Raw genomic sequence first — 26,671 nt, 5'->3', positions numbered from 1 at the left:
TGTAACCTGTCCTTGAGGCAGCAGCAGCAGGATGCTGTTAAACAGCCCCACTGCCTCAGCATCACCAGAGAGCCCACCTTCTTCAGTGTCTTGTTATAAATTGATCAGATGCCCCAGAGCACTACCTACCTCCTACAGCTTTTCAGTATCCCTCATGAACAGGGAGAGACAAAACTGTACAGAGGATTCCAGTTGTGGCTTCACAGTGTCCCAGCTCAAGGGGGATGATCGTTTCCCTCGATCTGCCGCTGACCATTCTCCTAATGCAGTGGAGAAGTTGTCTGCCTGATTTGCAGTGAGGGCATCCGGCTGACTCTTCATTCCATGCTCATCCCTACTCTCATCTTCCTTTCAGCAGGACTACGACAGCCAGATGGTTCCCAACCTGTAGCAATTGTGGGGTTATTCTGACTCAGATCTAACTTCTGCTAATTTCTTTCTGTGAGGTTCTAGACACCTCTTTGGGCTAAAAAGCCACATATCAGTGACCCATCATAGTGTCATCTCCTGGAGTTTGTACTCCATTGTCATCACAGAGTATCAACAAAGACTGAACTGTCTCCTAAATGAGTGCTTGGTGTATTTTGTTGGCTGCATTGAGTCACTGATCGCTACCCTCACAGCCCAGAGGTGCCACCAGCCTCCAGCCCAATGCTCCATTCACTCAGATCATGTCCTCAGGTTGTGAACTAAAACTCAGCGGGAGCAGCTGTCAATGCTGCCAAGCCACTGCTTTCCCTTTATCCATACAGCCAATCGTTTTTTCAGAGAAGCTAATTGGGCAGCTCAGCATGATCTGTGCTTGCTAAATCTGCACTGACTATTCCTGATTGCCTCTTTGTTCTCCATATGGTCAGAAGTGGATTCTGAGACGCTGCAGTCTCTGAGTTTTCCAGGTGTGCTGATGACCTCCACAAACTGGTGCTTCTCTGATTTCCTTATTCTCTTTCTTAAAGGTGAGTGTAAGGTTTGAATAATAGAATCATAGGGTGGGATGGGTTGGAGGAACTTTTAAGGGTCACCTACTCCAACCCCCCTGCAATGAGCAGGGACATCTTCTATTTCATCAGGTGACTCAGAGCCCCCTTCAACCTGAGCTTGAGTGTTTCCCCACCCTCACCATGAACATTTCTTCCTTATACCTAGTCTGAATCTGCTGGGTTTTTTTATAAAACAGCACGTCCTGTCATTAGAGGCCCTGCTAAAATGTCTGTCCCCATTTTTGTCATAACGTCCCTTTAAATTCTGCAAGGGGCTCTAAGATCTCCTCAGAGCCCACTCTCTCCAGGCTGAAGAACCCAAACTCTTTCAACATATTCTCACAGGAGAGGTGGTCCAGATCTCTGATCAATTTTGGGGCTCTTCTCTGGATCAATCTGTCAAACACGTCTTTCCCGAGTGGAGCAGAGGGGAGGAATTATTGCCCTGGTCCTGCTGCCTACACTATTGCTGACAGAAGCCAGGTGCCCACCTGGGCTCGTCCTGTCTCATGTTTGTCCTTCTTGCCCACCTGGGCTCATACTCTCCCACGTTTATCCTTCTTGCCCACCTGGGCACATCCTGTCTCATGTTTGGCCACTGCCAGCCAGCACACCCAGGTCCTTTTCCAGCTTCCCAGGCACTCTGTTCCCAGCCTGGAGTGCTGCCTGAGGTTGTGGTGATTCAAATCCAGCACTTGACGTTGTTGAACATCAGCTATCAGCCCATCAACCCAGGCTGCCCAGACTCCTCTGCAGAGCCTTCCTGCGCTCCACCAGATCAACAACCCTGTGCAGCGTGGCTGAACCCATCAGCCTTCTCCTTGTCCCTTGTCACCAGTTTGCCAGTCATGTTCATCAGCAGGGTACACTGTCTTTGATGTTTCTTTGCTGGCTGACATTCCTGTAGAAAGTCTTGTTATAATTCTTTGTATTTCTCACCAAGGTCAGCTCCAGTTGTGCCTTAGCATTCCTCATCATTTCCCCACACAGCTGGGCAAGGTCCCTGTACTCCTCTTGGGATACCTGTTCCCATTTCCACTGGCTGTGTGTCTCCATCTTGCTCTTTAGTTTGACCAGCGGGTCCTGACTCAGCCGTGCCAGTCTCTCACCCTCCTCGCCTGATTTCTTACACATGGGGATTGAGAACCATTGTACTCTACACAAAATGCCATTAAAGGTCTGTCTGAGAAAGAAGAGACGTGGTAGCTAAGTCAAGGCTGAAGTTGTTGGAACTGGAACAGGCACAAGATTGTAAGGACCATCTGACCATCTCAGAGCACACTGAGCCATGGCAGATGATCTTAGCAACAGAGCCTAGTCCACAGCAGTTTCTCCACTAAGAAATCAAAGAAGGTCCAGCAGCGGTTACTGGTCCTAGAGGCTGCATGGCTCCAACAGACACACAGACTGCTGAGACCTGTCTGGAGCAGGGAAAAGCTGCCTGAGTGGCCAAGCTGGGCTGAGCCAGCTGCTGGTGGAGATGGCTGGACAGTCATCAGTCTTGTTTTTACCCTGGCATAGGCGGGTGGAGCCCCAGTCCCTTGTAGCACAGGCGCACTGAGTGAGCCTGGACCAGGCTGGACCTTCGGAGCCCTGATGTGAGTCAAGGTGTTGGGAGTCACAGGCGCTTGAGCTTTGGGTTCTGAGCCGAAGAAGCAACTGCGGTAGAGAGGAAAGAATGGCCTGTGATCATGTCCCCACATGCCCCAGCGTCGCCCACAGCCCCATTTCATGCCCTGCCCAGCCCTCTCCCTGCCCGATCCCGTCCCGGTCCTGCTCCGGCTCCTGCCAGCCCCTTCCCAGTTTCTCGGGCTCCCGGCACCCGCCGCTTCCTTCCATCCTTCTGTGCCCGGCTCCAGCCCTTTCTCCCTGCCCGTGCCGGTCCTGCTCCCCGGCCCTGGAGCCCGGCCGCCCCGCCGCACCGCCCGCAGCCCCGCGCGCCCGTCCGGGGCCGCCCCGGGGCCGCGCTCCGCCGGCGCGCTCCGGTGCGGGGCGGGGAGGGGGCGGCGGAGGGAGCGGGGGGCTGAGGGCGGCGCTGGCTCGGGTTTCAGCAGGAGCCTTCGCGCCGAGCCAGCGCCGAGCCAGCGCCGACCCGCCGCCGAGCGCTCCGCGGGGCCAGCGCCGCACCGGGGCGGCCGCGGCACCGGGGCAGCGCCGGAGCGCGCGGGGCACCGGAGCGGCCGGCGGGCCGGAGGGACCTCGGCGCCGGAGCCGCGGGGAGGCTGCGGGACGTCGCGGCGGGGCCGGACCCCGCGGGATGTGACCGGCGCCGGCACGGGACGCGCAGTGTAAGTCCCGGCGCCGGGCTCGGCCCCTGCCGGAGCCCCGCACGGTGGCATCGTCGCACGGTGGGACCGGACCGGGACCGGGACCGGGCGCTTTGTTCTGCCTCCGCCGCGGAGACAATGGAGCTGGGGGCGGGGGGGCGGGGGAGAACGGGGGACGCGCCCGAGGCGGCGCAACACCGCGGAGCCGCCGCCGGACCGGGCTCGCTGGCGGCTGCCGGGCGGCGCGGCACGGCACGGCACGGCACGGCACCGGGCGCTCCCGGTGCCGCTGCAGGGCAGAGCCGCCGAGGCGAGGGCGCTCAGCGGAACCGTGGAAGCGCCGGGCGGGGGCTGGGAGCCCGGGCGGAGCGGGGAGCGGGGCTGGCAGAGCGCCGGCACCGGGGCCGCACGGTGCGGGACGTCCGGAGCGCCAGGGACCGGCACGGGGAGCGGCAGCGGACGCTGGGCCAGGCGGCCGGGCAGCCCCGGGAGGCCGGAGCTCGGGGCAGAGCGAGCCCCAACAGCTCCGGTGTACGGGGAGCAGGCGAGGCCCCGCGGCGCCCTGGCGATGGGCACAATCCGGCAGGGGCCGATGCAGAGCGGGGATGTCCCGAGACAGGGACTGTGGGAATTGGCTCCGGCGCGGAAATGTTTCATTAGACTTTCCTTTGTGGGGGATGCGTTCTGAGAGACGGGAGAGCCCGCGGGGAGCCCCAGTGTGGCACAAAAATGGGATTCACAGGGATGCAGCAGGGACTGGACTGCATCCGCAGCAAAGGAGCGCCACCCCGCTCTGAGTGCTCGGGCCGTAGCGGAGGGTCATGAGCCTGTGGGGCCGGGCTGCAGCCAGCAGAAGGGTGCCGGTCCTGCAGGCCCAGCTGGGAGATGGTGGGAGAGCCGGGAGGCACGGAGGTGGCTGCGGGTAGTGCTAGGTAGAGTAGAGGCTGGACGTGAGTTGTTAGCCCAAGGCTGCGCTGCAGGCAAGTCGGGGCTGGGCATGGTGTGGAAGGCAGACATCTGAAACGAGAGAGAGAGAATCTCTGTGAATGTACAGGAGGAAAGCGTATTCCAGGTCAGTGACCAGTGCTCAGCAAAGATTAAACAGGCTTCCTCTTCTGGACTGGAGTCTCAAAAACATCATTACACGAGTCATGGCCTCTCATGTCAGACCTGGGCTACGGCATCAGCAGCATCTGCAGCTTTCATGGAGCCTTTGCACAGCAAGCCCTCTGACATCTGTTTGTGGCGTGCACAGGGGGAGCCGTCTCTCCAGCTCCTCTGCTGGGGCTGCTGGCAGCCCACTTCCCCTTTCTCATGGCTGACAGCAGGCACAAGCTGCTGCACTGCTGGCAAGGGTGCACACAGTGGTCCCAATGTAATTCCATGTCTTTTTTATTTCAAAATATCACACATCTGCTCCGTGTAGGCTGGGCTCTCCTGGTGCTCCAGCCTGTCAGCTCTAGGCTTAGATGGATGTTGCAGCTCGCTCCATTTTAGCTGCCCTTCCTGTCAACCTCCTCATCATGGCTCTGGACCTCAAAGACCTGTGTGAAGAGATTCTGGCAGTTTCCTTCAGAGGCTGCTGGTGCCGTTCTTCACAAGGGTGCCCGGTGGTGGGAGGGACACAGAGGGAGCGGGGCAGCGTGGCTCACGTTACAGAGCGGCCAAGCAGCCCCGCACTGAGCTCTCTGCTAACTGAAAGCAGCTGTTCCGATTTTGTGACTCTGCATCCACTGAGGTCACTGCTGCTTCCCTCTGACCCAAACCTGCACACCTCGTTGTAACAGGGCTCTGCTGGCACCAAGGATGGCTGGTACCTCCCGCTGGTGCACTCCAGTAATATTCAGTTCCACCTTTAGCTGAAAGATAGGCTTGCTGTGAAACTACTCACTTGCATCCAGGGAGGATAGAACTGAAGAAGCTTATACAGGCTTTCATCACCAGTTTTCCAGCCCAGGGACCCTAATTTTTGTTCCCTGGTTGTGCTAGTGCTCTCAGCTGCTTTCACACTCCCCAGATTTGCTTTTCAAGTCTCTCTTCTCCCCTCCAGCAGTCCATAAAGCCTCACTGGCTTCTCAAGGTAACTAATGGAACCAGGTGGGCTTTTCCCCATGTCTGTGCCCTGATTTCTTCCAGAGTCCAAGAGTCCAAGCTGTCCAAGAGTCTAAGCTCCTACCAAGGCTTTAAACTCTCTGCCCTGGCCCTTCCCATGACCTGAGCATCTGCAATGCAACACCATTGCAATGATGCAGTCTCGTCACAGAAGCTACCTCAGACCCCATTCCTCCAGCATGTTCTGGGGGTAGGCAGTTACCCCTCCATCTGGGGAATTAAACTAGCTCCAACAGAGAGGCAGACCTGTCTAGGACCTCTGAGTTCATGCAGATTCCCAAATCGCAGCACACAAAAGTATTTTCTTTTGACTTCAGGTCCTAGGACATTGTGAGGGTTCTCACCTGCTGGGTGCAAGAAGAGCATGTGGATTTACCTCAGACTGTGTGGATAGGCCTCAGAATGGATGCCCACTGAAGTAAACATTTCTTTATGAGTAGAAAATACTTTTAAATTATTTTGTTTCTGTCACTAACCCAGGATTTACACAGAAAAAAAAACAAACATCTAGACAGCTGATCCGAGGTGGGAAAGGGGACCCAAGAATACCATCATATGTGCCCTGGAAAGGGTTAACACCGCCGCGGAGTTCTTTGGTCAAGGGCTGATATTCTTAGTCCCCAAAGCAGGCATTGCCAGCCACCTCCATCCCCCAAGACAGGGAGGTTCTTGCTCCTGCATGCGACATGAGCGGCTCCTGAGTGTGGTTATGGGCCCAGCAGCAAACGCTTTCAAGAGAGTCCAAGAGTGAGCTCATGCTGCCGCCATCCCCGCAGACCACGGGGCCGCGTTCGCGGCGCGGAGCGGGGCCGGGGCCGCCGTTCGGGCGCAGCTCCGCGGCCGCGCCGTTACCCGGTGCTCCCGGCGGGGCAGGGCCGGGCCGGGCCGGGCAGGCAGCGCTGGCACCCGGGCTCGGGCGGCTCTCCGGGCTCTGCCGGTCCGGCTGCAGCGCTGCAGGAGCTGCGGCTGCCTCTGCCGCCCTCCCCCACTGCTGCAACGAAACGCAGTTACGGGGAAGGGAGGGAAGGAGCCGGAGCCAGCAAGGAGCAGCGAGAAGGAGACAAAGGAGGGGAGAGAGCGGCGGAGGGTGTGGGACGGAGCAGCTGGCAGCTCCGAGGGAGTCGCCGCGTTCCTACGGCACTGCCGCCGCCCTCCATGGCACCGGCGTGGGGCACCCGCCGATCTCCGTGCCAGCCCAAACAATGAGCACGGCCCGATTTTATCCCGGGCATTCCCAGCTGTGGGCACATCCTTTGCAATGCATCCTTTTTGAGTTATTGTTCGCTGGATGGAAGCCCGCTCCAGTTCTGTGCCCCTTCCCAGGGACAGCAGATTTGCACTTCACGGGTTTTTGGCACCTAAGTCCCCGAGGTCCTGAAAGGCACGCTGCTGCGGAGAGAGGGGGTGGGGGCCAGGGTCTCAAGCAGTGACTCGCTGAGCTATCTCGTAATTTGAGACCAGCTTTTTACAGGGACGAGAGATGCAAGGCTGCTGTTTGCCCAAAACCCTCTGTCCTCTTGCAGACAGGCTCTGAGCCTCTCAGGAAGCGTTCGGCTGTTAAAGACACGGGGGCTGCTGCCCGGGGGCAGCTGATGCCAGCGCTGCCAGGCAGGCAGGGGCTGGAAAGAGCACCTGGGCCTGTAGGAAGCGCCTCTGTGACAGGGTCCTAGCTGCTCACCTCCGGGCACTGCCAGGTGTGAGCTCCCTCCAGGTGCTGTGCCAGGCTTTTGTTTGGGCAGGCTCTGACACATATTGTCACGTTCGCTTCTTGGGAGGGACGGGCGTTACATGGTGGTCGGGCAGCAGATACCTGGCAGGCCTTCCCTCTCCAGGCTGTTTTCTGTCCTTCTGTCCCTCCTTTGCTCTCTCTTAACCAGTATCCTCTGGTCTGCATTCCAGGCAGGATTAAAGCGAACTCTGCAAAGGAGATCAAGCCACCCTCTGCTCTGCTTGCTGCCAGCCATGGAGCAAATGAAGAGGTCAACAATGCTTCTGCTGGAGCTGCTTGTTCTTGGGGGCCTGAGAGCAGCGATGGGCTCTGCTGTCCTGGGCACCCTGGACCTACAAATAGATGAGGAGCAGCCGGCTGGCACCATCATTGGGGACATCAGTGCTGGCCTGCCCCCTGAAACTAGTGCCTACATGTATTTCATCTCAGCACAGGAGGGCAGTGGTGTCTCCACTGACTTGGGGATAGATGAGAATACAGGGATCATCAAAACAGCTCGTGTCCTGGACCGGGAGACTCGGGACCACTACAGCTTCATTGCTGTCACCCCAGAGGGCATCACAGTAGAGGTGAACATCCAGGTGAATGACATCAATGACCATGCCCCAGCGTTTCCCAAGCAGCGCAGCACCTTTCAGATCCCGGAGCACACCCCCCTTGGCAGCAGGTTTCCCTTGGACCCGGCCTTTGATGCTGACAGTGGCCTCCTGAACACACAAGGCTACACGATTAAGGGAGGGAATGTGGGGCAGGCCTTCCGCCTGGAAACGCGCCGAGGACCCAACGGGGTCCTGTATTTGGACCTGGTGGTCAGCAACGTTCTGGATCGGGAGAACCGTTCCTCGTACTCCCTGCTGCTGGAAGCCTACGATGGGGGCTCTCCGCCCCGGAGCACCCAGATGACACTGGACGTGTCCATTCAGGACATCAACGACAACGCCCCCAGCTTCAACCAGAGCCGCTATCACACGCTCATTTCGGAGAATCTGAAACCTGGCAGCAGCATCCTGCAGGTCTTTGCCTCTGACGCAGATGAAGGTGACAACGGGGATGTGATTTACGAGATCAACCGACGGCAGAGCGATCCCGAGCAGTACTTCACCATCGATGCCCGGACCGGAGTCATCAAGCTCAACAAGGGTCTGGACTATGAGGTGAGGAAGGTGCACGAGCTGGTGGTGCAGGCAAGGGATAAGGCTGTCCATCCTGAGGTCACCACAGCCTTTGTCACTATCCACGTGCGTGACTACAATGACAACCAGCCCACCATGACTATCATCTTTCTGAGTGAGGATGGCTCCCCACAGATCTCTGAGGGAGCCCAGCCCGGACAGTACGTGGCACGCATTTCTGTTTCCGATCCCGACTATGGAGAGTATTCCAATGTCAATGTCACACTGGAGGGAGGAGATGGCAAGTTTGCCCTCACTACCAAGGACAACATAATCTATCTGATCTGCGTGGACCAACTTCTGGATCGGGAAGAAAGAGACTCCTATGATCTGCGGGTGACAGCTACTGACTCGGGAACGCCCCCGCTGCGGGCAGAATCAGCCTTTGTGCTGCAGGTGATGGATGTTAATGACAACCCCCCACTCTTTGACCAGCAGGAGTACAAGCAGAGCATCCCCGAGGTGGTGTACCCAGGCAGCTTTGTCCTGCAGGTGACAGCTCGTGACAAGGACCAGGGTCCCAATGGGGAGGTGCGGTACAGCATCCTGCATGGCCGCGACACCCACTCCAGCTGGTTCACCATTGACCCTGCCACCGGCATCATCACCACTGCTGCCCCTCTGGATTATGAAAAGGACCCTCAGCCTCAGCTCACTGTGCTGGCCACAGACCGGGGAACCCCTGCGCTCTCTTCCTCAGCTGTGGTGCACGTGGCCTTGCAGGATGTCAATGACAATGAGCCCGTGTTCAGGACTAACTTCTACAATGTGTCCCTGAAGGAGAGCACCCCTGTTGGGACCTGCTTCTTGCAGGTAGGTGCAGGTGTTGAGGCCGGAGCTCGGCAGGGGCGCAGCCAGGGCTGTGGGCAGCCTGGGTTGGGAGAGCTGTCCGTGCTGCAGGGTGTTTGGGGCAGGTGTCATGGCTTTGGCGGGCAGTGTTTGCAGCAGGAATGCTGGGGCCGAGATCCCCGCCCTTGGTGTGAGTCCAGAATGGGGCCAAGTCATGTACATAGTTTCTGTGTGCAAGCAGTGGGCAATGCCACTGCCACCGGGCACACCACAAGACTGTCCATTGCCCAGAGCATGGTGTGGGCCTCTCTTGAGGTGGCTCATGCTGTGCCAGGCCTTGCTTGCATCAGTGTGGAGCAGCCAGGACACTCAAAATGGAGCTAAGGAATGTGATACTGCCTCTGGAAACTGCCTCTAGCCAGGCTTTGGACTTCCCTCCCCCCTGTGAGGTCGTTAGCCCAAGATCATCAGTGTTGGTAAGGCTGCTTGTGAGCATTAATTATGCTAATGAGCTAATGAGCTGAGGCACGTGCTGCTGCACCAGCCTTTGTGTGGCAAGAGGTCACGGCTGGGGCTGGAGAGCTGCTGGGCCTCCAAAAGCTCTGTGATGAGCTACTGATGCCATTGGGATTCCGTGTGTTCTGTGCTCCCTGTGTTCAGTGTTTCTGCTGCAGCTCAGGCCCTGGAGCCCTGGTTCCTGGGACAGATGATCCACCTGCCTGAGCTGGGCTGAGGGCAGGTGTGGGGGTGCCCTGCCAGCCGTGGCAGCAGCCAGGCTGTGCATGGGGACAAGCACCAGTGGCACCGGGGGCACGTCCCTGCTGGAGGTGTGGGGCACGGGGATGTCTGGCTGGGATCACGAGAAGCTCTGGTGCCAGGTTGGTGAGAGGGGCCCAAGGGGACGGGAAGAACAGAAATTCTGGGGTCCATAAGACAAGGCTTGAGGAGGTCCTGTGACTTGGCCAGGAAGGGGTCCCTGTGTCACGCTGGAGGTGGCAAGAAAGGATGGTCTGTGAGTGCCCTGTGGGTACACTGCAGGGGCATGGGGTGTGTGTGGATGGGCTGTGGGGTGTGTGTGTGCGTGCAGGTGACTGATGGTGTGGGGCGGGAGTGCTGGAGAGGGGCTTGTTGGGCAGTGAGTGCAGCAGGTGGGGTAGGAGAGTGTCAGGAAGGAGGAATTGGGTGGGAGCAAGGGCCAGGTGTGGAATAGAGAAGGCATGTGGAGCTGGGGCAAGTGTAGGATGGCAGAGATCAGGGGGCTTGGGGACAGGTCAGGGTAGGATTAGGGGGAAGAATGGGCAGAAGGAGTGAGTGGGAGATGAGGAGAAAGATGTAGGTCAGGGGAGATTTGGGGTTGGTGTATGCAGGGCAGCACTACAGCCTGTCCCGGTGTGGGGAGTGTGGGGATGGACAGGGCCGGGACAGGGCCGGGACAGGGACAGAGCCAGGACAGGGCCGGGGACAGGGCCGGGACAGGGCCGGGTCAGGGCCGGGGACAGGGCTGGGACAGGGCCGGGGACAGGGCTGGGACAGGGCCGGGACAGGGCCGGGACAGGGCCGGGGACAGGGCTGGGACAGGGCTGGGACAGGGCCGGGACAGGGCCGGGACAGGGCGGAGGTGCAGGGCAGCCCCGAGCCTGTGCAGAGCCCCCGAAGGGAGGCCCCCCTCTTTCCCTGTCCGTGCCTTCCTGCTCAGCGCGCTCGCTCGCCGTGTGGGAAGGGTTCTGGAAATGCAATCGGAGATGGCGGCGGGGCTCCTGAGGCGGCCGTGGGGCCGGGCTGGAGGAGAGGGCCCTGCACAGAGCTGGGGCTGGGGGCACCCCAAAGAGTGCCCGGCACAGGGGCTGGGGGCACCCCAAAGAGTGCCCAGCACAGGGGCAGGGGGCACACCCAGCACAGGGGCTGGGGGCACCCCAAAGAGTGCCCGGGGCTGGGGGCACCCCAAAGAGCGCCCTGAACAGAGCTGGGCTGGGGGCACCCTAAAGAGTGCCCTGCACAGGGGCTGGGGGCGCCCCAAAGAGTGCCCAGCACGGGAGCTGGGGGCACACCCAGCAGTGCCCAGCACAGGGGCTGGGAGCACACCCAGCAGTGCCCAGCACACGGCCCCCGGCTCTGCCCTGTGCAGGGGCACGGCTGGCCTGGCAGCCGGCAGTGACCCAGGCTTGGCACGTTTGATGCCTTGGCCGAGCGCGGGTGTTTCTGTTTCGTTTGGAACAGCGCGGAGCACAGGTAACTCCCGCGCGGCCCCGGCACAAAGCAAACAGCTCACACATCTGCTGCTGCTTCCTCTGAGCCAGGAAATGTGAGAGGATGGGAAAGGAGGCTGGCCAGGCTTGATCGAGGATGCAGCAGCAGCCAGCCGAGTCTGGGAGCTGGGCAGAGCCGGGACAGGGAGCCCTGGCTTGGAGCGCGGCTGCCTGGCATGGCCACTCCTGTGCCTCAAACAGGAAGGCTGCAGAGGTGCTGCCAGGGCTGTCGTGCCCAGTGCCCAGCACTGTTCCCCACGAAGCTGCCCGTGTCAGGTGTGCTGCCCCCACAGCCCTTTTGTGCTGTTGCCCCTGCTTGGCTCCATCTCTCTATGGCTTCCAGGCACTGGGGCTCACCCAGTGAGTATCTCTGTCAAAGCCTGGGTTCTGTCCAGACCCACACAGTGGTGATGAGTGCTCAGGTGGCATGGGCAGGCCCTGCCAGATGAGGCACAGGACACACGACAGTCACCCGGGTCAGCACAGAGCTCAGTGAGTTTGCTTCTTTGTCAGCCTGCCCCATTTTTAAGCAGAAAAGGCTGGGAGGACCAGGCCTGTTTTTAGACAGTGATGTCTACTCTCCGTGGACAGGCCAGAGGGGTGGGGAAGGAAGGAGTCCCCAAGAGTGAGCAGGAGAGACCTGAACTATCAGTACAGATGATCTGCTGCCTTGCAGACTCCGTTCTGTCTGCCAGGACAGTCTTTGTGTCTGAGTGTGAACAGGGATGAGCAGAGCAGGTTGCTGGCCTGAGCTTCTGAGAGAGAAAAAGGAACTCATAACGTCTTCTCTGTTTATTACTCGTGTTTACTATGGGCCAGGTCCCACAGTAGCAGACTGAGCATGAAGCAAAGGAAATGGCAAACTCGCTGTTCAGATGTGAGATGAGAAAGAAACACTGGTGGAGACAGAGCCCAGGGTAGCAGTGAACGTGAGACCAGCAGAAAATGGAGCAGGAGTTGGTCCCCAGCTGGCTGCCCTGCTCCTCTCTGCCGCCATGGGCTGATGCTGCAGAGGCTTTAGGGCACTGGACCCTGCTCCAGTGCTGTGCTCCATATAAATCTGCTCTGGTATAAATTCACCCTGCTGGTTTGAATTTGCTTTAAACATTTGACTGTGTACCAGCACACTGCATGCATGGTCAGATAGTGTTTTTCTGGGGCTTTCTGACTTTTCATGCTAAATCAAGTATTGTCTGTGTTCTGGCAGAGAGAGCTGTGAGCCCCATGTGGTGAGCATGGGCTGGTTGGACAGCAACCTGAATGACATGGAGCGGTGGATTATTGATTCTTGCGTATATTCAGAATTGATGATTTTGGAATCAGGGTTTACACTCTGCCTTTGCACCCGTACACAAACGTTGGGGAACGCCAGAAATTAAAAGCTGACCAGCAATGCACCTAATGTAGAGTCTCTGCAGTTCTGAGGACAAGTCTGATGAGTGTTTGGTTCTGGTTTGTGACTCCATGGGGCGTTCATGGGCAGTGCTACATGCATAGCCCCGTGGGCCATGCCCCAGGGAGGAGGATGTGGATGAAGAGCTGTAGGCTACACCAGGGCACATTCACTGTGTTACCAGGAGGGTCTGGAGGGCTGTTCCTGGCAGGGACACGGAGCGTGGCCAGGCATGGGCCTGGGGCAGCACGAGGACTAATGCTCACCCACTGCGGGCAAGGAGAGTGCAGGAGGGAGGGGGCACTGCTGCCTGCCTGCATTTGTGTTCCTAGGGCAAGGGATTCGGTATCAACCTATTTCCAGACCTTTGCACAGCACAGAGCAGGCCTCCCCTCCTTGGAAACAAGAAGGCCAGCTTTCCAGAGCGAGATGGGGAGATGCCTGGGGGCGTGCTGGGGGCAGGAACAAGGGGGGGAGAGTGTCAGGGTGCTGAGGAGCAGGCTGCCGTGTGGGGGGATCGGGGGTACACAGCAGTGTGGGCAAGGGGGAGATGCTGGTACACGGGAGGCTGTGGGGGGAGGTGAGTGCTGTTGTTACCGCCAGAAGAGCTGCATTTGTTCCAAATTCCTGTGAAAGTTATTTCCTTGCGCTGCCAGCAGCCTCCTCCTGGGCTTGGCACAGCAGCCAGCGCCATGATTAATTCAAGTAGCATTTCCCCTGGAGCTGCAGCAGCTTTTCCACTGCAGCTGAGAGGCCCCAGCCCCTCGCGCTCCTCTCCCCCATGCTCTGCTCCTCCTCCCAGCCCCCTGGAACAGCTCCCTCCTTCCTCCGTGCGATCCCCAGCCCCCTCACAGCTGCCCCTTCTCCCGTACCTCTGCCTCAGCCCAAGGCCCCGCAGAACTGCTCTTTCCCCGCTGCCCCTGCCCGCGCAGCTCGCTCATCTGTGTCCACCCACACCCACCACACTGCAGCTGGGCAGGGCCAGTCCTTCTGCCCCTCCTGTGCCCCCGTGTGCTCCCCCTTTCTGCTCCCCTTTCTGCTCCCCCTTTCTGCTCCCCTTTCTGCTCCCCCTTTCTGCTCCCCTTTCTGCTCCCCTTTCTGCTCCCCCTTTCTGCTCCCCCTTTCTGCTCCCCCTTTCTGCTCCCCTTTCTGCTCCCCCCTTCCTGCTCCCCTTCCTGCTCCCCTTGTTCTCCCGCACCCCTGGTCAGTGCCAGCTGCAGTTGTCGTGTCCCCCATCGTCACTGTGACCTGGGGCAGCTCTCCTCCACCTGCACAGCCCTTGGGGCATGCCAGCCTCTCCCTCTGGATCCCAGAATGATGTTAGGTAGGAAGGGACCTTAAAGATCGTCCAGTTACAGCCCCCTGCCATGGGCAAGGGCACCCTCCACTAGACCAGTCCTGGCCTTGGACACTTCCAGGGATGGAGCAGCCACAGCCCAGCCTCACAAGGATGAACTTCTTCACAAGATGCCATCTAACCTGGTCCTCTGGCCGTGTGAAGCCGTTGCCCCTTGCCCTGTCAGTCCAGGCCCTTGTCCAAAGTCCCTCTCCAGCTCTCTTGGAGCCCCTTTAGGCACTGTAAGGGACTCTAGGGTTTCCCTGGAGCCTTTTTGAGGTTGAGCACCCCCATCTCGCCCAGCCTGTCTCCAGAGCAGCTCCATGTCCTGCCGATGTTGGGGGCCCCATGCTGGCCTTGCTCCCTAGGCTCACCCTGCCTGGCATGCTCAATCCTGTGCTGACCCCAGTCTCTCCTGCACATCTTATGGATGTGTGTCCCACCTTTTTGTACAGACTTTCTCTCTCTGCCTGAGCTCCACATGGCTGAAACCCAGCCCCACACCCTGGCTTGGGTCATTCTGGCTTCAGTGCCCCCCAGGGTCCTGCCATTTCTGCCCTGTGCTGTGGCTGCCCCATTCAAGCCCCCCACCCTGAGCACTCTTCCCAGCTTCCCAGCCCTGCTCTGCTCCAGGATTCCCTGCCCCTTTCTGCTCCCCAGCTTCCAGGTCCTGTTCATCTCCTGCACCTTCTGTGGGGCTCCCTATGCCCTACAGCTCCTGGCTGCAGATGCCATTTCACTAGCAGACACTCAGGTGCAGAATCTCGCTCCTTGTCCATCTGTGCCCTGTGCTTGGAGGCCCCTGGGCTCCCAGAAGGGTGCTGGGCACTCTCAGGCTCCCTCCCCTCTTGCCCAGCCTCACCATTCACACCCTGCCTCCCTGCCAGTGTCTGTGGTTAACTTCCTGCCCCATCTCAGGGCAGCCCCTGCTCCCCATGCCCAGCTACACGTGTTTCTGGCAGTCCTGTGCCTGTCCTAGCATCACAGGAGGGTGAGAAGGGACCTTAAAGCCCATCTCCTTCCACACCCTGCCATGGCAGGGACACCTTCCAGTAGACCAGGCTGCTCCAAGCCCCATCCAGCCTGGCCTTGGGTGCCAGGGCTGGGGCAGCCTCAGCTGCCCTGGGCAGTGTGGAGGCCATGGCTGTGGGACCCCCAGCCCGTGCCTGGGGCCCTGGGGAGCCGGCAGTGTGAGCCAGCAGTGTGAGCCTGCAGTGTGAGCCAGGGGTGTGAGCCTGCAGTGTGACCGGGCAGTGTGAACCTGCAGTGTGAGCCAGCAGTGTGACCCAGCGGTGTGACTGTGCAGTGTGAGCCAGCGGTGTGACCCAGCAGTGTGAGCCTGCAGTGTGACCGGGCAGTGTGAACCTGCAGTGTGAGCCAGCAGTGTGACCCAGCGGTGTGACTGTGCAGTGTGAGCCAGCGGTGTGACCCAGCAGTGTGAGCCTGTAGTGTGACCGGGCAGTGTGACCCAGCAGTGAGACCCGGCAGTGTGAGCCTGCAGTGTGACCCTGCAGTGTGACCCTGCAGTGTGACCCGGGGTGTGAGCCTGCAGTGTGAGCCAGGGGTGTGACCCTGCAGTGTGACCCTGCAGTGTGACCCAGCAGTGTGACCCAGCAGTGTGACCCAGGGGTGTGAGCCTGCAGTGTGACCCAGGGGTGTGAGCCTGCAGTGTGACCCTGCAGTGTGAGCCAGCAGTGTGACCCAGCGGTGTGAGCCAGTGGTGTGACCCTGCAGTGTGAGCTAGCGGTGTGACCCAGGGGTGTGACCCAACGGTGTGAACCTGCAGTGTGACCCAGGGGTGTGACCCTGCAGTGTGACCAAGGGCTGTGAGCCTGCAGTGTGACTGTGCAGTGTGACTGTGCAGTGTGACCCTGCAGTGTGAGCCAGCGGTGTGACCCAGGGGTGTGAGCCTGCAGTGTGACCAAGGGCTGTGAGCCTGCAGTGTGACTGTGCAGTGTGACCCAGCAGTGTGACCCAGCGGTGTGAGCCTGCAGTGTGACCCAGGGATGTGAGCCAGCAGTGCTGGCAGCTGCACTGGGGCTCCCTGCACAGGGGTCTCCATGGGGAGCCATGGGGGCTGACCCTCGCCTTGGCCACGTGTGCTGCGCTGCTGCTGGGCCAAGCCCTGACCCTGCTGCCTCCCCTGGGACCCGGCCGTGCCGGGGGCTGGGCCAAAGCCTGGAGACAGGAGCGGCTCCTGAAATAGCTGTGTGGCTGCTGCCTGGCCGCTCTGGGCTGGCCGGTGGCCGTGCCAGGGCTGGGAGGGCAGAGGCTGGCGCGCGCTCCGGCGCGGGGAGCCGTGCGTGGGATCGCTGACCACACTGGCGCCAGCCTCCCCTCCTCTCCCACCAAGAGCCGTCACTCAGAGGGGCGGGAGCCCCAGAGCCAGATGTTTGCCAAAGCCACAGCACAACATGTGCGCAGCAGAGCCCCAGCCGTGGCCAGGCTCCAGATGAGCTCCCTGCCTGCTGACTGCGCTGGCTGCAGTGGGGAGCGGGGCTGAGGAATGGAGCCTGAGCTGTGCTCCATCGCTTCTCAGCGCTGTGGGCTGGGGCACGGGGCAGCAGGAGCTGTGTACGAGGGGCTCTGGTGATGGCTCTATGGGAAGGGGCAGCTTTGACTCCCACAGGGTGAGGGACCTCGGTGTGGGGCTGTACTTCATCCATCCCCATCTCTGGGAGATGTAGGAAGTCTGTTGTGCCCTGGCTGTTCCTCCTGTCTTGCTGGGGTGCTGGGAGGAGGGTGTGAAATTGCAAGGCCTCCATACCCATCACTGCCCTCCCAGCTCTCCATGCAGCGGGGAGAGGCCAGGACCCCGCTTCCCCTTCCAAGTCTGGTGCTCTGGTTTCGTGCTGCCTGACCCTGAGTCATCTTGCTGTTCTCCTTTGTTGTGCTCTTTGCTCCGTGGTGGCCACAGCCCTCCCCCTGCATGCTCTTCTGCCCAGCTGCAAGGCACTGCAGCAAAGCCTTCCCACCACACCTGCGGGCAGGGCGGGGCAGGCAGCAGATGCTGCTGCCCGGGGTGGTCAGGGCTGCTCTGCAGGGACGGGGGGCACATCAGCTCTCTTGGAACAGTCTGAGCTCAGTGGGGAACTGGGGTGTTCAGGAGGGTCTTGGCTGGAGATCACAGAATGGCTGAGTTTGGAAAGGACCTCTTGAGATAGTCTAGTACAATCCCCCCATGCACAAGCAGCACCATCCAGAGTTGGTTGCCCTGGGCATCCCCACTTTCCTGGGAAGCCTCATGAAGGAAAAGTGCTTCCTGATCTTCAGAGGGACTCTCCTGTGTTCTGGTGTGTGCCCATGCCCTCTGATCCTGACACTGGGCACAGCTGGGGAGAGCCTGGATCCTCTTGTTGCCCTCATTCCTGTAGGAGTGATACCCCTTCTCGAGGCTGAACCACCCCAGCTCCCTCAGTCTTTCGTCCCAGGAAGGGTGCTCCAGTGCCTTCATCATCTTTGTGGCTCTCGCTGGACTCTCTCCAGTGTGGCCATCTCTCTCCTGCACTGGGGAGCCACTGCTGCACTGCAGGAGCACTGAGGAGAACTGTGCTGTACACAGCTCCAGCTGTGGCCTCACCACTGCTGAGAGAGGGGCAGGATCCGCTCCCTGACCTGCTGGCCACACTCTCCTGATGCTGCCAGGACACCATTCTCCTTCCTTGCAGCAAGGGCACATTGCTGTCTCACCTTGGCACCCACGGGCCCTCTCTGCTGAGCTGCTCTCCGGGGTGCAGCCCCAGCCTCTGCTGCTGCAGGGCAGTGCTTCCTCCCCGGGCCAGAGCTTTGCCAGAACTGTCCCTTAGGAACTTCAGGAGGCCTCTCGTCCCTCCCTGCAGCCTCTCAAGGTTGCTCCAGATGCAGCACGACCCTCTGGCAAATCAGCCACTCCTCCCAGTTTGGGGCCATCAGCAACCTGCTCAGGGTGCACACTGCACCATCAGACAGGTCATTAATGGTGATGCCAAACAGGGCTGCAGGCAGGACCAACCCTGGGGTACACTGCTGGCTGCTGGCCTCCAGGTAGGAATTGTGCCCCTGACCACCACTCTCTGCACAGGAGGCATTCAGCTGGTTTTCAGCTGGTTTTCGCCTGAATGGGGATCTCATGGGGGAGAGTGTCAAAGAATTTAGTGCACTTCAGGTTGACAATATCCACTCCTTTTCTGTCATCCACCAGGCCAGTCATTTATCAAGTGGATCAAGCATGATTTGTCCTTAAAGGACACTGTGCTCACCACTCCTGATGATTTTCTTGTCCTTCCCATGCATAAAAATGGTTTCCAGGAGTAGCTGCTCCATCGGTTTCCCAGGGATCAAGGTGATGCTGATTGTTTTGTAGTTACCTGGGTCCTCCTGCCTTGCTCTTGAAGATGGGAGATATTTACCTTCCCACAGTCTTGAGGCACCTCCCAAACGTGATGATTATTGTGAAGGGCCTGGCGGTGATGGTGATGTGCTTCACCCTGTTCTCTGAGACCTGAGGCTCCTGAAGACCCATCTCACTAGTGGAGATTAAGGGAAAGAGGGAACTAAGTACCCAGTCTTTTCCATGTCCTGTGTCACCAGGTCCCTCATCTCCTTCAGCTGTGGGCCTGCATTTTACCCAGCCTTCCTTTTGTCACCAATGTCCTTACAGAAGCCCTTCTTGCTGACTTGGACATCCCTTGCCAGATTCAAACCCAGCTGGGAACTGGATGCCAACAGCAGCGTTCCCATGTAATTGCACTGATCAGTGAGTGATTTCGGCTGAAGGTAGCCCAGATGTGATCCCCAAACCCTGCCACGGTAGCAGCCTCTTCTACACCTATCCACCAAGTCTTCAAAACATGGGGGTCATGCCTGGGTTCCTTAACACATCCTCTGGTCTCAAGGGCATGTGCCTTTTCATCTGCATCCATTTTTGACAGAAATGGAGTATTTCTTCTGTCACTTTCGTGCAGAGCCTTTCCCTCACTGCTCATGAACCTATCCCCAGAGCCTGCCTCCCAACCTGTCTTTCACCCACCGATTGCCCAGCCCTCCAAACTGCAACATCCTGCCTTGGATATGAGGACAGTGGGAGAAGGTGTCAAAATCCTTCCCAAAGTCAAGGCAATTGTCACCCACACTGTCAGCCCTTTGAGCCCAGATCCCATCACCACAGAGAGCACACAGGTTGGTCAATCAATGATGGCTCTTCCCTTCCAGGATCTTTCATGTGGCCTAAAACATGCTAGAAGACTCATGCCATGATTCTCCCAGGGCCCAAAGTGTGGCTGACGAGAGCGTAGACCCTCAAATGATCCTTTTGGCCTTTGTTGAGGGTGGGATGTGAGACTTGCATTCCTCCAGGTGTCGGGGATCTCCCCTGCTTTGCTCCCACATGTAAAGAGCAGCCCCACAAATCCATTTCTGCCAGCCTCCATTGGTGCAGCCTGTTGAGTCCCATGGATTCACGTGGATCAATCTTTCCAAAGAAATACTGGCTCTCTCCTCACCCCTCTCTGGAGGCTCTCTAAAGCCTTTTGAGCAGCATGGGGGCCTGGGAGGCTGGTGGGGACTGAGGTGGAGGAGGCACCGAGTGTCCCAGTCTTAGCTGTGCCTGCTGCTGCTGAATCCACACTCAGAAATGGGCTCCTCTTCAGGCCTTCACTGCCAACACAGTGCAGAGGCTCTTCTTGGCACGCTCAGGCTTGAACTTTGACTTTGCTGGCACAGCCTGACATGCCTGGCAGTGTCTATAGATTCCTACTCTGTGTCTTGCCTCCGTGCCCATCTCAAAGGATTGTGGAATGGTTTGGGTTGGAAGAGACCTTAAATATCATCCCCTTCCAACCCCTGCCATGAGCAGGGACACCTTCCACTCAACCAGGTTGTTCCAAGCCCTGTCCAACCTGGCCTTGGACACTCCCAGGGATGCAGGGGCAGCCACAGCTTCTCTGGACACCCTGTGCCAGGCCCTCATCACTCTCACAGGGAAGAATTTCTTCCCAATATCCAACCTAAACCTGCTTGCTGTCAGTGTGGAGCAGCTCTCCCTTGTCCTGTCTTTTGAGGCCCTTTTGAATAGCCTCTCTCTCCATCTCGTTGGCTCCCTTCAGGTGCTGAAATGTCCCAGTGAGGTCACTCCAGAGCCTCCCCCTCTCCAGGCTGCACAGTCCAGTTCTCTCAGCACGCACCACCTTCTGCATGGCAGCTCAGCCCGGAGGCCCCTGCTTAGCCCAGGCCATCTGCTGAGGTCTCTGTGTTTTCCTGAGCACTGGGATGGGCTGCTCTGAGTGTGCTGTCCTGAAGGCCTGCCAGCTTTCCTCAGCTGCCTTGGCCCTCAGTGCTGCCTCCCACGAGATCCCTTCCATCGACCAGTTCCCTGTAAAAGCTGAACTCTGCCTTGCAATCTAGGGTCTGTACTCTGCTTCTCTTCTTCCTCGCTCCCTTTAGGACCCTGAATCTGCTGCTGCATGGCCACTGCAGTCACAGCTGCTGCCAGCTGCCACATCCCCAGTCAGCAGTCCCTTCTAGGAACAGCAGATCCAGCTGCGCGCCACCCCAGCTTGGCAGGGGCTCTGGAATCTCTGTGAGACCGGGGCTCTGTGATCCTGGCTTCCTCAGGTGCTGCTGCTTCCTTGGCAGCTTCAGGTCAGGAACCTCCTGGCAGGGCACTGGTGTCCTGGTGCTTGCAGCCCTTGTGGCTGTGTGGGCTCCGTTCAGAAGTCAGAGGAGAGAGGGCAGCAGGGCTGCCGTTCAGGCTCAGAGACCTGGCTCCTGCTCCCACACATTCTAGGGAACAGCAGGACTGGCACAGCCCCAGTGCAGAGTTTCCTGGGCAGTTCCACAGGCAGCTTGACCCCGTTTCCCTCTATTTTTCAGGCAAACATCAAGAGTCTCATGAGTGAGCTGCAGTGAAACCAGCTGTGGATCCAAGACTTGGGGCAGATGCTAAATACAGAGCCTGGGGCTGCCCTGCATTAGCTTCTAGCAAAGTTCCTGGAAAAATGTCCATGCTTGGTTTAAAAATTTCCAGAAGTGGTGAACTCACCGCAGGCCTTAATGAGCCCTTTTGGTGGCTAATTGCCCTTGCAGCTAAAAATGTGTCCCTGTCTCAAGCTGTGTGTGCTCTGAGTCTGCAGCAGTGCGTGCAGCTGGAACGAGGTGGTTGCCATACCTGGTGGTCCCTGTGGTGTCTCTCAGGAGTCCCCAGGAGCCATCACCCAGCTGCCCTGGGGATCCTGCTGTCCCTGGCTCTCGTGCCAGGCCCTGCTGAGCGTGGGCTGCCCGCGGGCAGTCAGCCAGCCCCATCCCATGGGATTCACACATGGGACACCAGCAGTCTGCAGGCAGGGAGCTGGGCCTGGGGAGCAGTGGCAGAGCACAGAGCAAAGTGTCCAGTGGCCCCAAACTCAGCCAACACCATGACCTGGTCTAGCAGGTGTTTCCTGTTCCTGTGGCTTCTCTCTAGGCACCAGTTTAGCATCTCCCATCCAAGGGAGACAAGAACCAGGTGCAGGGCTGTAGGTGTGGTGGCACCAGTGATGTCACCTCTCTTAGATGCTGTGTAGGCTCATATTGGGCAGAGTTTCGTGTTGGACCAGCAGTTCACAGATGGTCCCACCACAGGATGGGGCAGTGAAGCAGTAGATACATGGGATACCTTGTCCTGGCTGCACAGCCAGGGCTGGTTCTGATACCAGACTGCTGGCTCCACCAGTTATCTTGCTGGAACATGGCTCTGGGTACCGGGAAGCCACCAGGGAGGTGGTGCTGCACTGCACAGTAGTGAGAGCTCATCTGTTGCTTGCCTGTTCCTGAAACCTGGCCCAGGTCTTGTGGCAGGAAGCTGGGTATTCCCCCTTTGGGTATTCCTAAGGGGGGCAGCCATCAGAAGATGGTTATGGTGGGGAAGGGAGACTCTTCTGGAAGCATCAGAGCCCTGGGGCTAAGGAGCCTGCCGCTGCTATCTCACTCTGCAGCAAAGACTGTGGATGTACAGTGATTAAAGCAGCTGATGTGCATTTTGGATAACCTTCAGAGTGAGAAATACTTCATTCTGAAGGAAAGAAAAAACTTCATTTACCATATAGTACTTATTCCAGCTGGTTATGCATTTCCATCTGGCAGCTGACCCAAGGAATGGCACAGGCACACAGGGTGTGGGTACAGGGCTGTATCCCGTACAGGCACACAGGGTGTGGGTACAGGGCTGTACCCCAGGCAGGGCACACAGGGTGTGGGTACAGGGCTGTATCCCATACAGGCACACAGGGTGTGGGTACAGGGCTGTACCCCAGGCAGGGCACACAGGGTGTGGGTACAGGGCTGTATCCCAGCACAGGCACACAGGGTGTGGGTACAGGGCTGTACCCCAGTAATGACAGGCTGCATGGAGCCACTGTACTGGTAACCTGCAGACGACCTCCAGTGATATCAGCAGGGTCAGATTTGTGGTTTCTGCTGAGCAGCTCCCCAGGAAGATGGGCTGGGTCAGTAAGGCAGGGGGATGGTGAGCTCTAGGTGGGTCCAGTTTCCCAAAGTGCCTCCTGACCCAGTTCTGTCACAGCACCTGTGTTTCCAAGCGCTCTGCAGCTGGAGTGGGGAGGGGGGATCCTGTTCCATGGTGCTTCCTCTGGCAGCTGCTGCAGGGTTGGGGAGCAGATCCTCTGCACCGGAGCTTAGTGCTCGCTGGAGATGTGGTCTCAGATTCTCCCTGCAGGCAGCCCCACGGCAGCAGGGCTGCTGGGGTGTCGCAGGTGCTGCCTCCCGTTGCTGCTCGGGACGGGGTGGCCCATTCCCAGTGACTGTTCCCTGCAGGTCCTGTGTCCTGCCCGGGTTGCTGCATCCTGGTGCGCAGCTCGCAGCCCCCAGCCGGGCCCTCGGCTTGGCTCCTCCATGAGCGAGGCCCCATGGCTGCTGCGGGGAGGAGCTGTGGCTGACGAGGCCTGAACTCCGCTTCACCCGGGCCTGGCCCAGCTGCCTTCCCCAGCTCTGTCCCCCAGCTTTGCTCTCCGTGGAGTTCCCAGCTGGTGGAGGAGCTGTGGGCAGGGATGTGGAGTCAGGAGTTGGTTTCTGCTGGCCTGAGCTCTGTGGGAGCCCGAAGGAGGAGCTGGGGAGGGCAGGCAGGGAGCAGCATTCCTCCTCCTGCCACGTCTGTCATAGTGGGTGCACTTCTTGTGCTGCAGGCAGCGTGAGACTGGACTGTCACAGGGCAGTGCCACCCTCCATCCTCATGCCCTGTCTGGGGCTGCTAGACACAGAGTCCGGAGAGCAGGACAGAGCCAGGGCCGTGGTGACAGGGGGGTGACTTTCTTCCTGTCCCATCCTGAGTGTCTTTGCAGAAAAGAAGGAATAGAGGTGCTGGGGCTGCTGCTGCTGCAGTGCTGCATGTCCTGCAGAAAAGCAGTGGCCGGTCTGGGACAAGAGCCAGAGTTGCTGTTGCGCTGCGTTGTGATGGCCAGCTCTGAGGGTGGCATGGTGGCTGTGCCATGGAGCACAAGGTGGCACTGGGGCGTGGTGGCGGGGCTGGGCTGGCTCTGGCTGGTGCTGTTCTGTTCAGGTGGTGCCTTCCCTCGCACAGGTGACAGCCACAGACGCAGACAGCGGTGCGTTCGGCTCCCTTTCCTACTCCATCGGCTCTGGCATCGGCAGCGTCACCCCCACGCAGTTCAGCATTGACAAGCACTCGGGGCAGCTGTGCACGGTGCAGCCCCTGGACCGCGATGAGGGCACGGCTGCCTACGACTTCACCATCACTGCGGTGGACGGGGTGAGTGCTGCCGAGGCCGCGCGCGCAGTGCTGCTGAGCCAGCCCTGTGCCGGGTGCTGCTGTCCTCGGCTGTCCCTGACCCCGTGCCTCCGCAGGGCGGCCTGAACTCCATGGTGTACGTGAAGGTGTTCCTGGAGGACACCAACGACAACCGGCCGGTGTTCTACCCGCTGGAGTACGCCGCCAGCATCAGCACGCAGAGCATGCCGGGCACGGCTGTGCTGCGCGTCGCTGCCCACGACAAGGACGAGGGCCTCAACGGCAGGGTGACGTACCGCATCGTCCGGGGAAACTCGCCCCCGCTCTTCTCCCTCAACAAGGACACAGGTGAGCCCTCGGGCAGCCGGGGCAGGCAGCCGTTGGTGCGCTGCGATGTGGGAGGTGTCCTGAAAACCAGCCTGAGTGTCCCTGCTTGGCCACCTCAGCAGTGCAGCCTGTCTCCAGAGTACGTCTCTTCCTCTCCCTGCCTCATCCTTCCCTGCTAAACTTCCTTAGCCTCTGGTAACCCCTTCCCAGACTCAGTCCCTGACTTTTTGCTACTGCTCCCTGTTGTGTTCCTCATTTGTCCTGTCTACCTTCTTCTCCCCATTCCCCATCTCCGACTCACTGTGCCCTTCCTCTTCTGTGCTGATGACACAGCTGTATGATCAAGCTGTATCCTGCTTCCTTTCTTGTCCCCGCCAGTCCCCTCTTCTCCAGCTCAGTTAACTCTCCTCTATAACTCCGTCACTCTTGATCCCACTGTTCTCATTGGCTGCATCTGGTGAAAGCCAGAGCAGTTTCTGCTGGGGAAGTGGGTGCATGGGTATGTGATGCCAGGGACTCTCAGCAGGACAGAAAGGTGCATTGGGGAATCTGAACACTGCTCCTCAATTCCCAGCAGGTGACTGGGAGGGTGACAAGGCCTACCAGACCCCCTAATGCAGGGCCACCTCCTTTGTAAGGCCTATCAACTATGGTCCTTCACTTGTATATCCCCTCCCAGACCCTGTCTGCCAGCCCAGGCCTGCTTGCTGTTTATGACACTCACCCTGTGCCCCAGATTGGAAGCCTTCTCCCTGCCTTTCCCTCTCCCAAGACCTGCCTTCTGGCTCGTGCCCCACAGCCTGTACCACCACTAAACTCAGAGCTGGCTGTAAGACAAAGTGCGGAGGATTTGGGGAGGCTTTCCTGGGAGAGCTCCACTCATTCACTCCAGCTCCTCCGTGGTGGGCTCCCACTGTGATGCACGTTGTTTCCTGCCCCTTCTGGTCTGTCTTTTCCACCTTGTGGTTTGGTCTGTCCCCTGGAGCCAGGTTGCAGCACAATGCCACATCAATGACTTTCTTCCTCAGGTGTCATTTCTCTGTCATGGTCTCTGAGTGGCAAAGCCAACACCCTGGTGCAGCTGGTGATCTCTGCTCAGGACGGGGGGGGCCTGCAGGCACAGCCCAATGCCCGGGTAAACATCAGCATCGTGGAGGGCACAGTCTCACCCCCTGTCTTTGAGCAAGCTCAGTACTTCTTCAGCGTGCCCGAGGACATGCCACAGGGCGCCACTGTGGGGGCTGTCCAGGCCCAGAACCCACCAGGTATGGCCTTGTCCCTTTTGCATGTTGCCACTTTCCCTGTCCCCACACCGTCCTTGGGGTCCAGCATCCACCACACTTCTTCATGGAGCGGCCCTGCTCTGAGAGCTCCACACACTCACACCTGTGCTCACACAAGTGTGTAAGCACACCTGGGGGCTGTGCACATGGGCACTATGCTGCTGCGCCCCTTGGAGCACAGTTTTGTGACCCCGGGGCTGAGGCAGTAAGCTGGGTGGCACCTCATTCCTTCTGTCTCTGTCCTCTTGCCCACAGGTCATGCTGATGACATCTTCTACTCCATCTCCTCGGGGGACCCTCATGGCTATTTCTCCATCGACTCGGCCTCGGGGCAGCTGCGCACCAGCCTGCCTCTGGATCACGAGTCCCAGGCAGTTCTGGTGCTGGACGTGCAGGCCCGGAGCGGTTCCCCCCCTGCCTACAGCAACACACGGGTGAAGATCTCCGTGTCAGATGTGAACGACAACGCGCCGGCGTTCCCAGCTCCCTCTGACTCCATCCTGCTGCCGGAGGCCACGGAGCCCGGCGCTACGGTGTACACCCTGCAGGCTGAGGACCGCGACAGCGGCGCCAACGGGCAGGTGGCCTTCGAGCTGCTCTCGGGGGGCGAGGGCACCTTTGTCGTGGAGCGTGCCTCGGGGGCCGTGCGGCTCCTCGGGGCCCTGCAGTACGAGGCCGTCTCAGCCTACAGCCTGGCCATCGCGGCCCGGGACAGCGGCGTTCCCCAGCTCAGCTCCACCTTCACACTGCTGGTGCACGTGCAGGCCGAGGACGACAACGGACCCATCTTCGACACTCTCACCTACCGCGTGGAGGTGCAGGAGGGCGTCCCCGTCTCCACCCGCTTCCTGCAGGTCAGGGCCCTGGCCCACGATGTGGAGCCCGCGGCCCTCACCTACCACCTGCGTGCGGACGGGGACGCCGCCAGCTTCGGCATCGTGCCCGAGAGCGGCTGGCTGTACGTCAAGAGCGCCCTGGACCGGGAGACGCGGGACCTGTACGTGCTGACCGTGCTGGCCTCCGTGGGCGGCGCCGGGGCCGCGGCGGACGCGCGGAAAACTGGCACCAGCACCGTGCGCGTCAGCGTCACCGACGAGAACGACAACCCCCCGCGGCTGAGCGAGGAGCGCTACTTCTTCACCGTGTCTGAGAACCAGGCTCCCGGCAGCGCCGTGGGAAGGGTGATGGCCAGCGACCGCGACGCCGGGCAGAACAGCCGGCTCACCTACCGCCTGCTCCAGCACGACCCCAACTTTCTGATCCACGCACAGACAGGTGAGGCACTCCCGGCCTCCCAGGTGGGGCTGTCTGCTGAGAGC

General features: G+C 59.4%; 1 protein-coding gene across 1 annotated transcript in view; it reads left to right on the top strand.

Moving 5' to 3' along the window:
- Positions 1 to 3,224: 3,224 nt before the first annotated feature.
- Positions 3,225 to 26,671, top strand: part of DCHS1 (dachsous cadherin-related 1) — a 45,001-nt gene continuing 21,554 nt past the window's right edge. The window contains exons 1-6 of the mRNA XM_058043320.1: positions 3,225 to 3,268; positions 7,263 to 9,073; positions 23,575 to 23,763; positions 23,859 to 24,090; positions 25,098 to 25,334; positions 25,608 to 26,627. Of these exons, the coding sequence (XP_057899303.1) occupies positions 7,322 to 9,073; positions 23,575 to 23,763; positions 23,859 to 24,090; positions 25,098 to 25,334; positions 25,608 to 26,627 (3,430 nt within the window). The 5' untranslated portion in view covers positions 3,225 to 3,268; positions 7,263 to 7,321. The remainder of the gene's footprint in view (positions 3,269 to 7,262; positions 9,074 to 23,574; positions 23,764 to 23,858; positions 24,091 to 25,097; positions 25,335 to 25,607; positions 26,628 to 26,671) is intronic.

The sequence above is a fragment of the Melospiza georgiana genome, chromosome 2, assembly GCF_028018845.1.
Source record: "Melospiza georgiana isolate bMelGeo1 chromosome 2, bMelGeo1.pri, whole genome shotgun sequence".
Classification (NCBI taxonomy): domain Eukaryota; kingdom Metazoa; phylum Chordata; class Aves; order Passeriformes; family Passerellidae; genus Melospiza; species Melospiza georgiana.
Note: the sequence above shows the minus strand (reverse complement) of the source record. Positions and strands in the feature narration are given on the sequence as shown.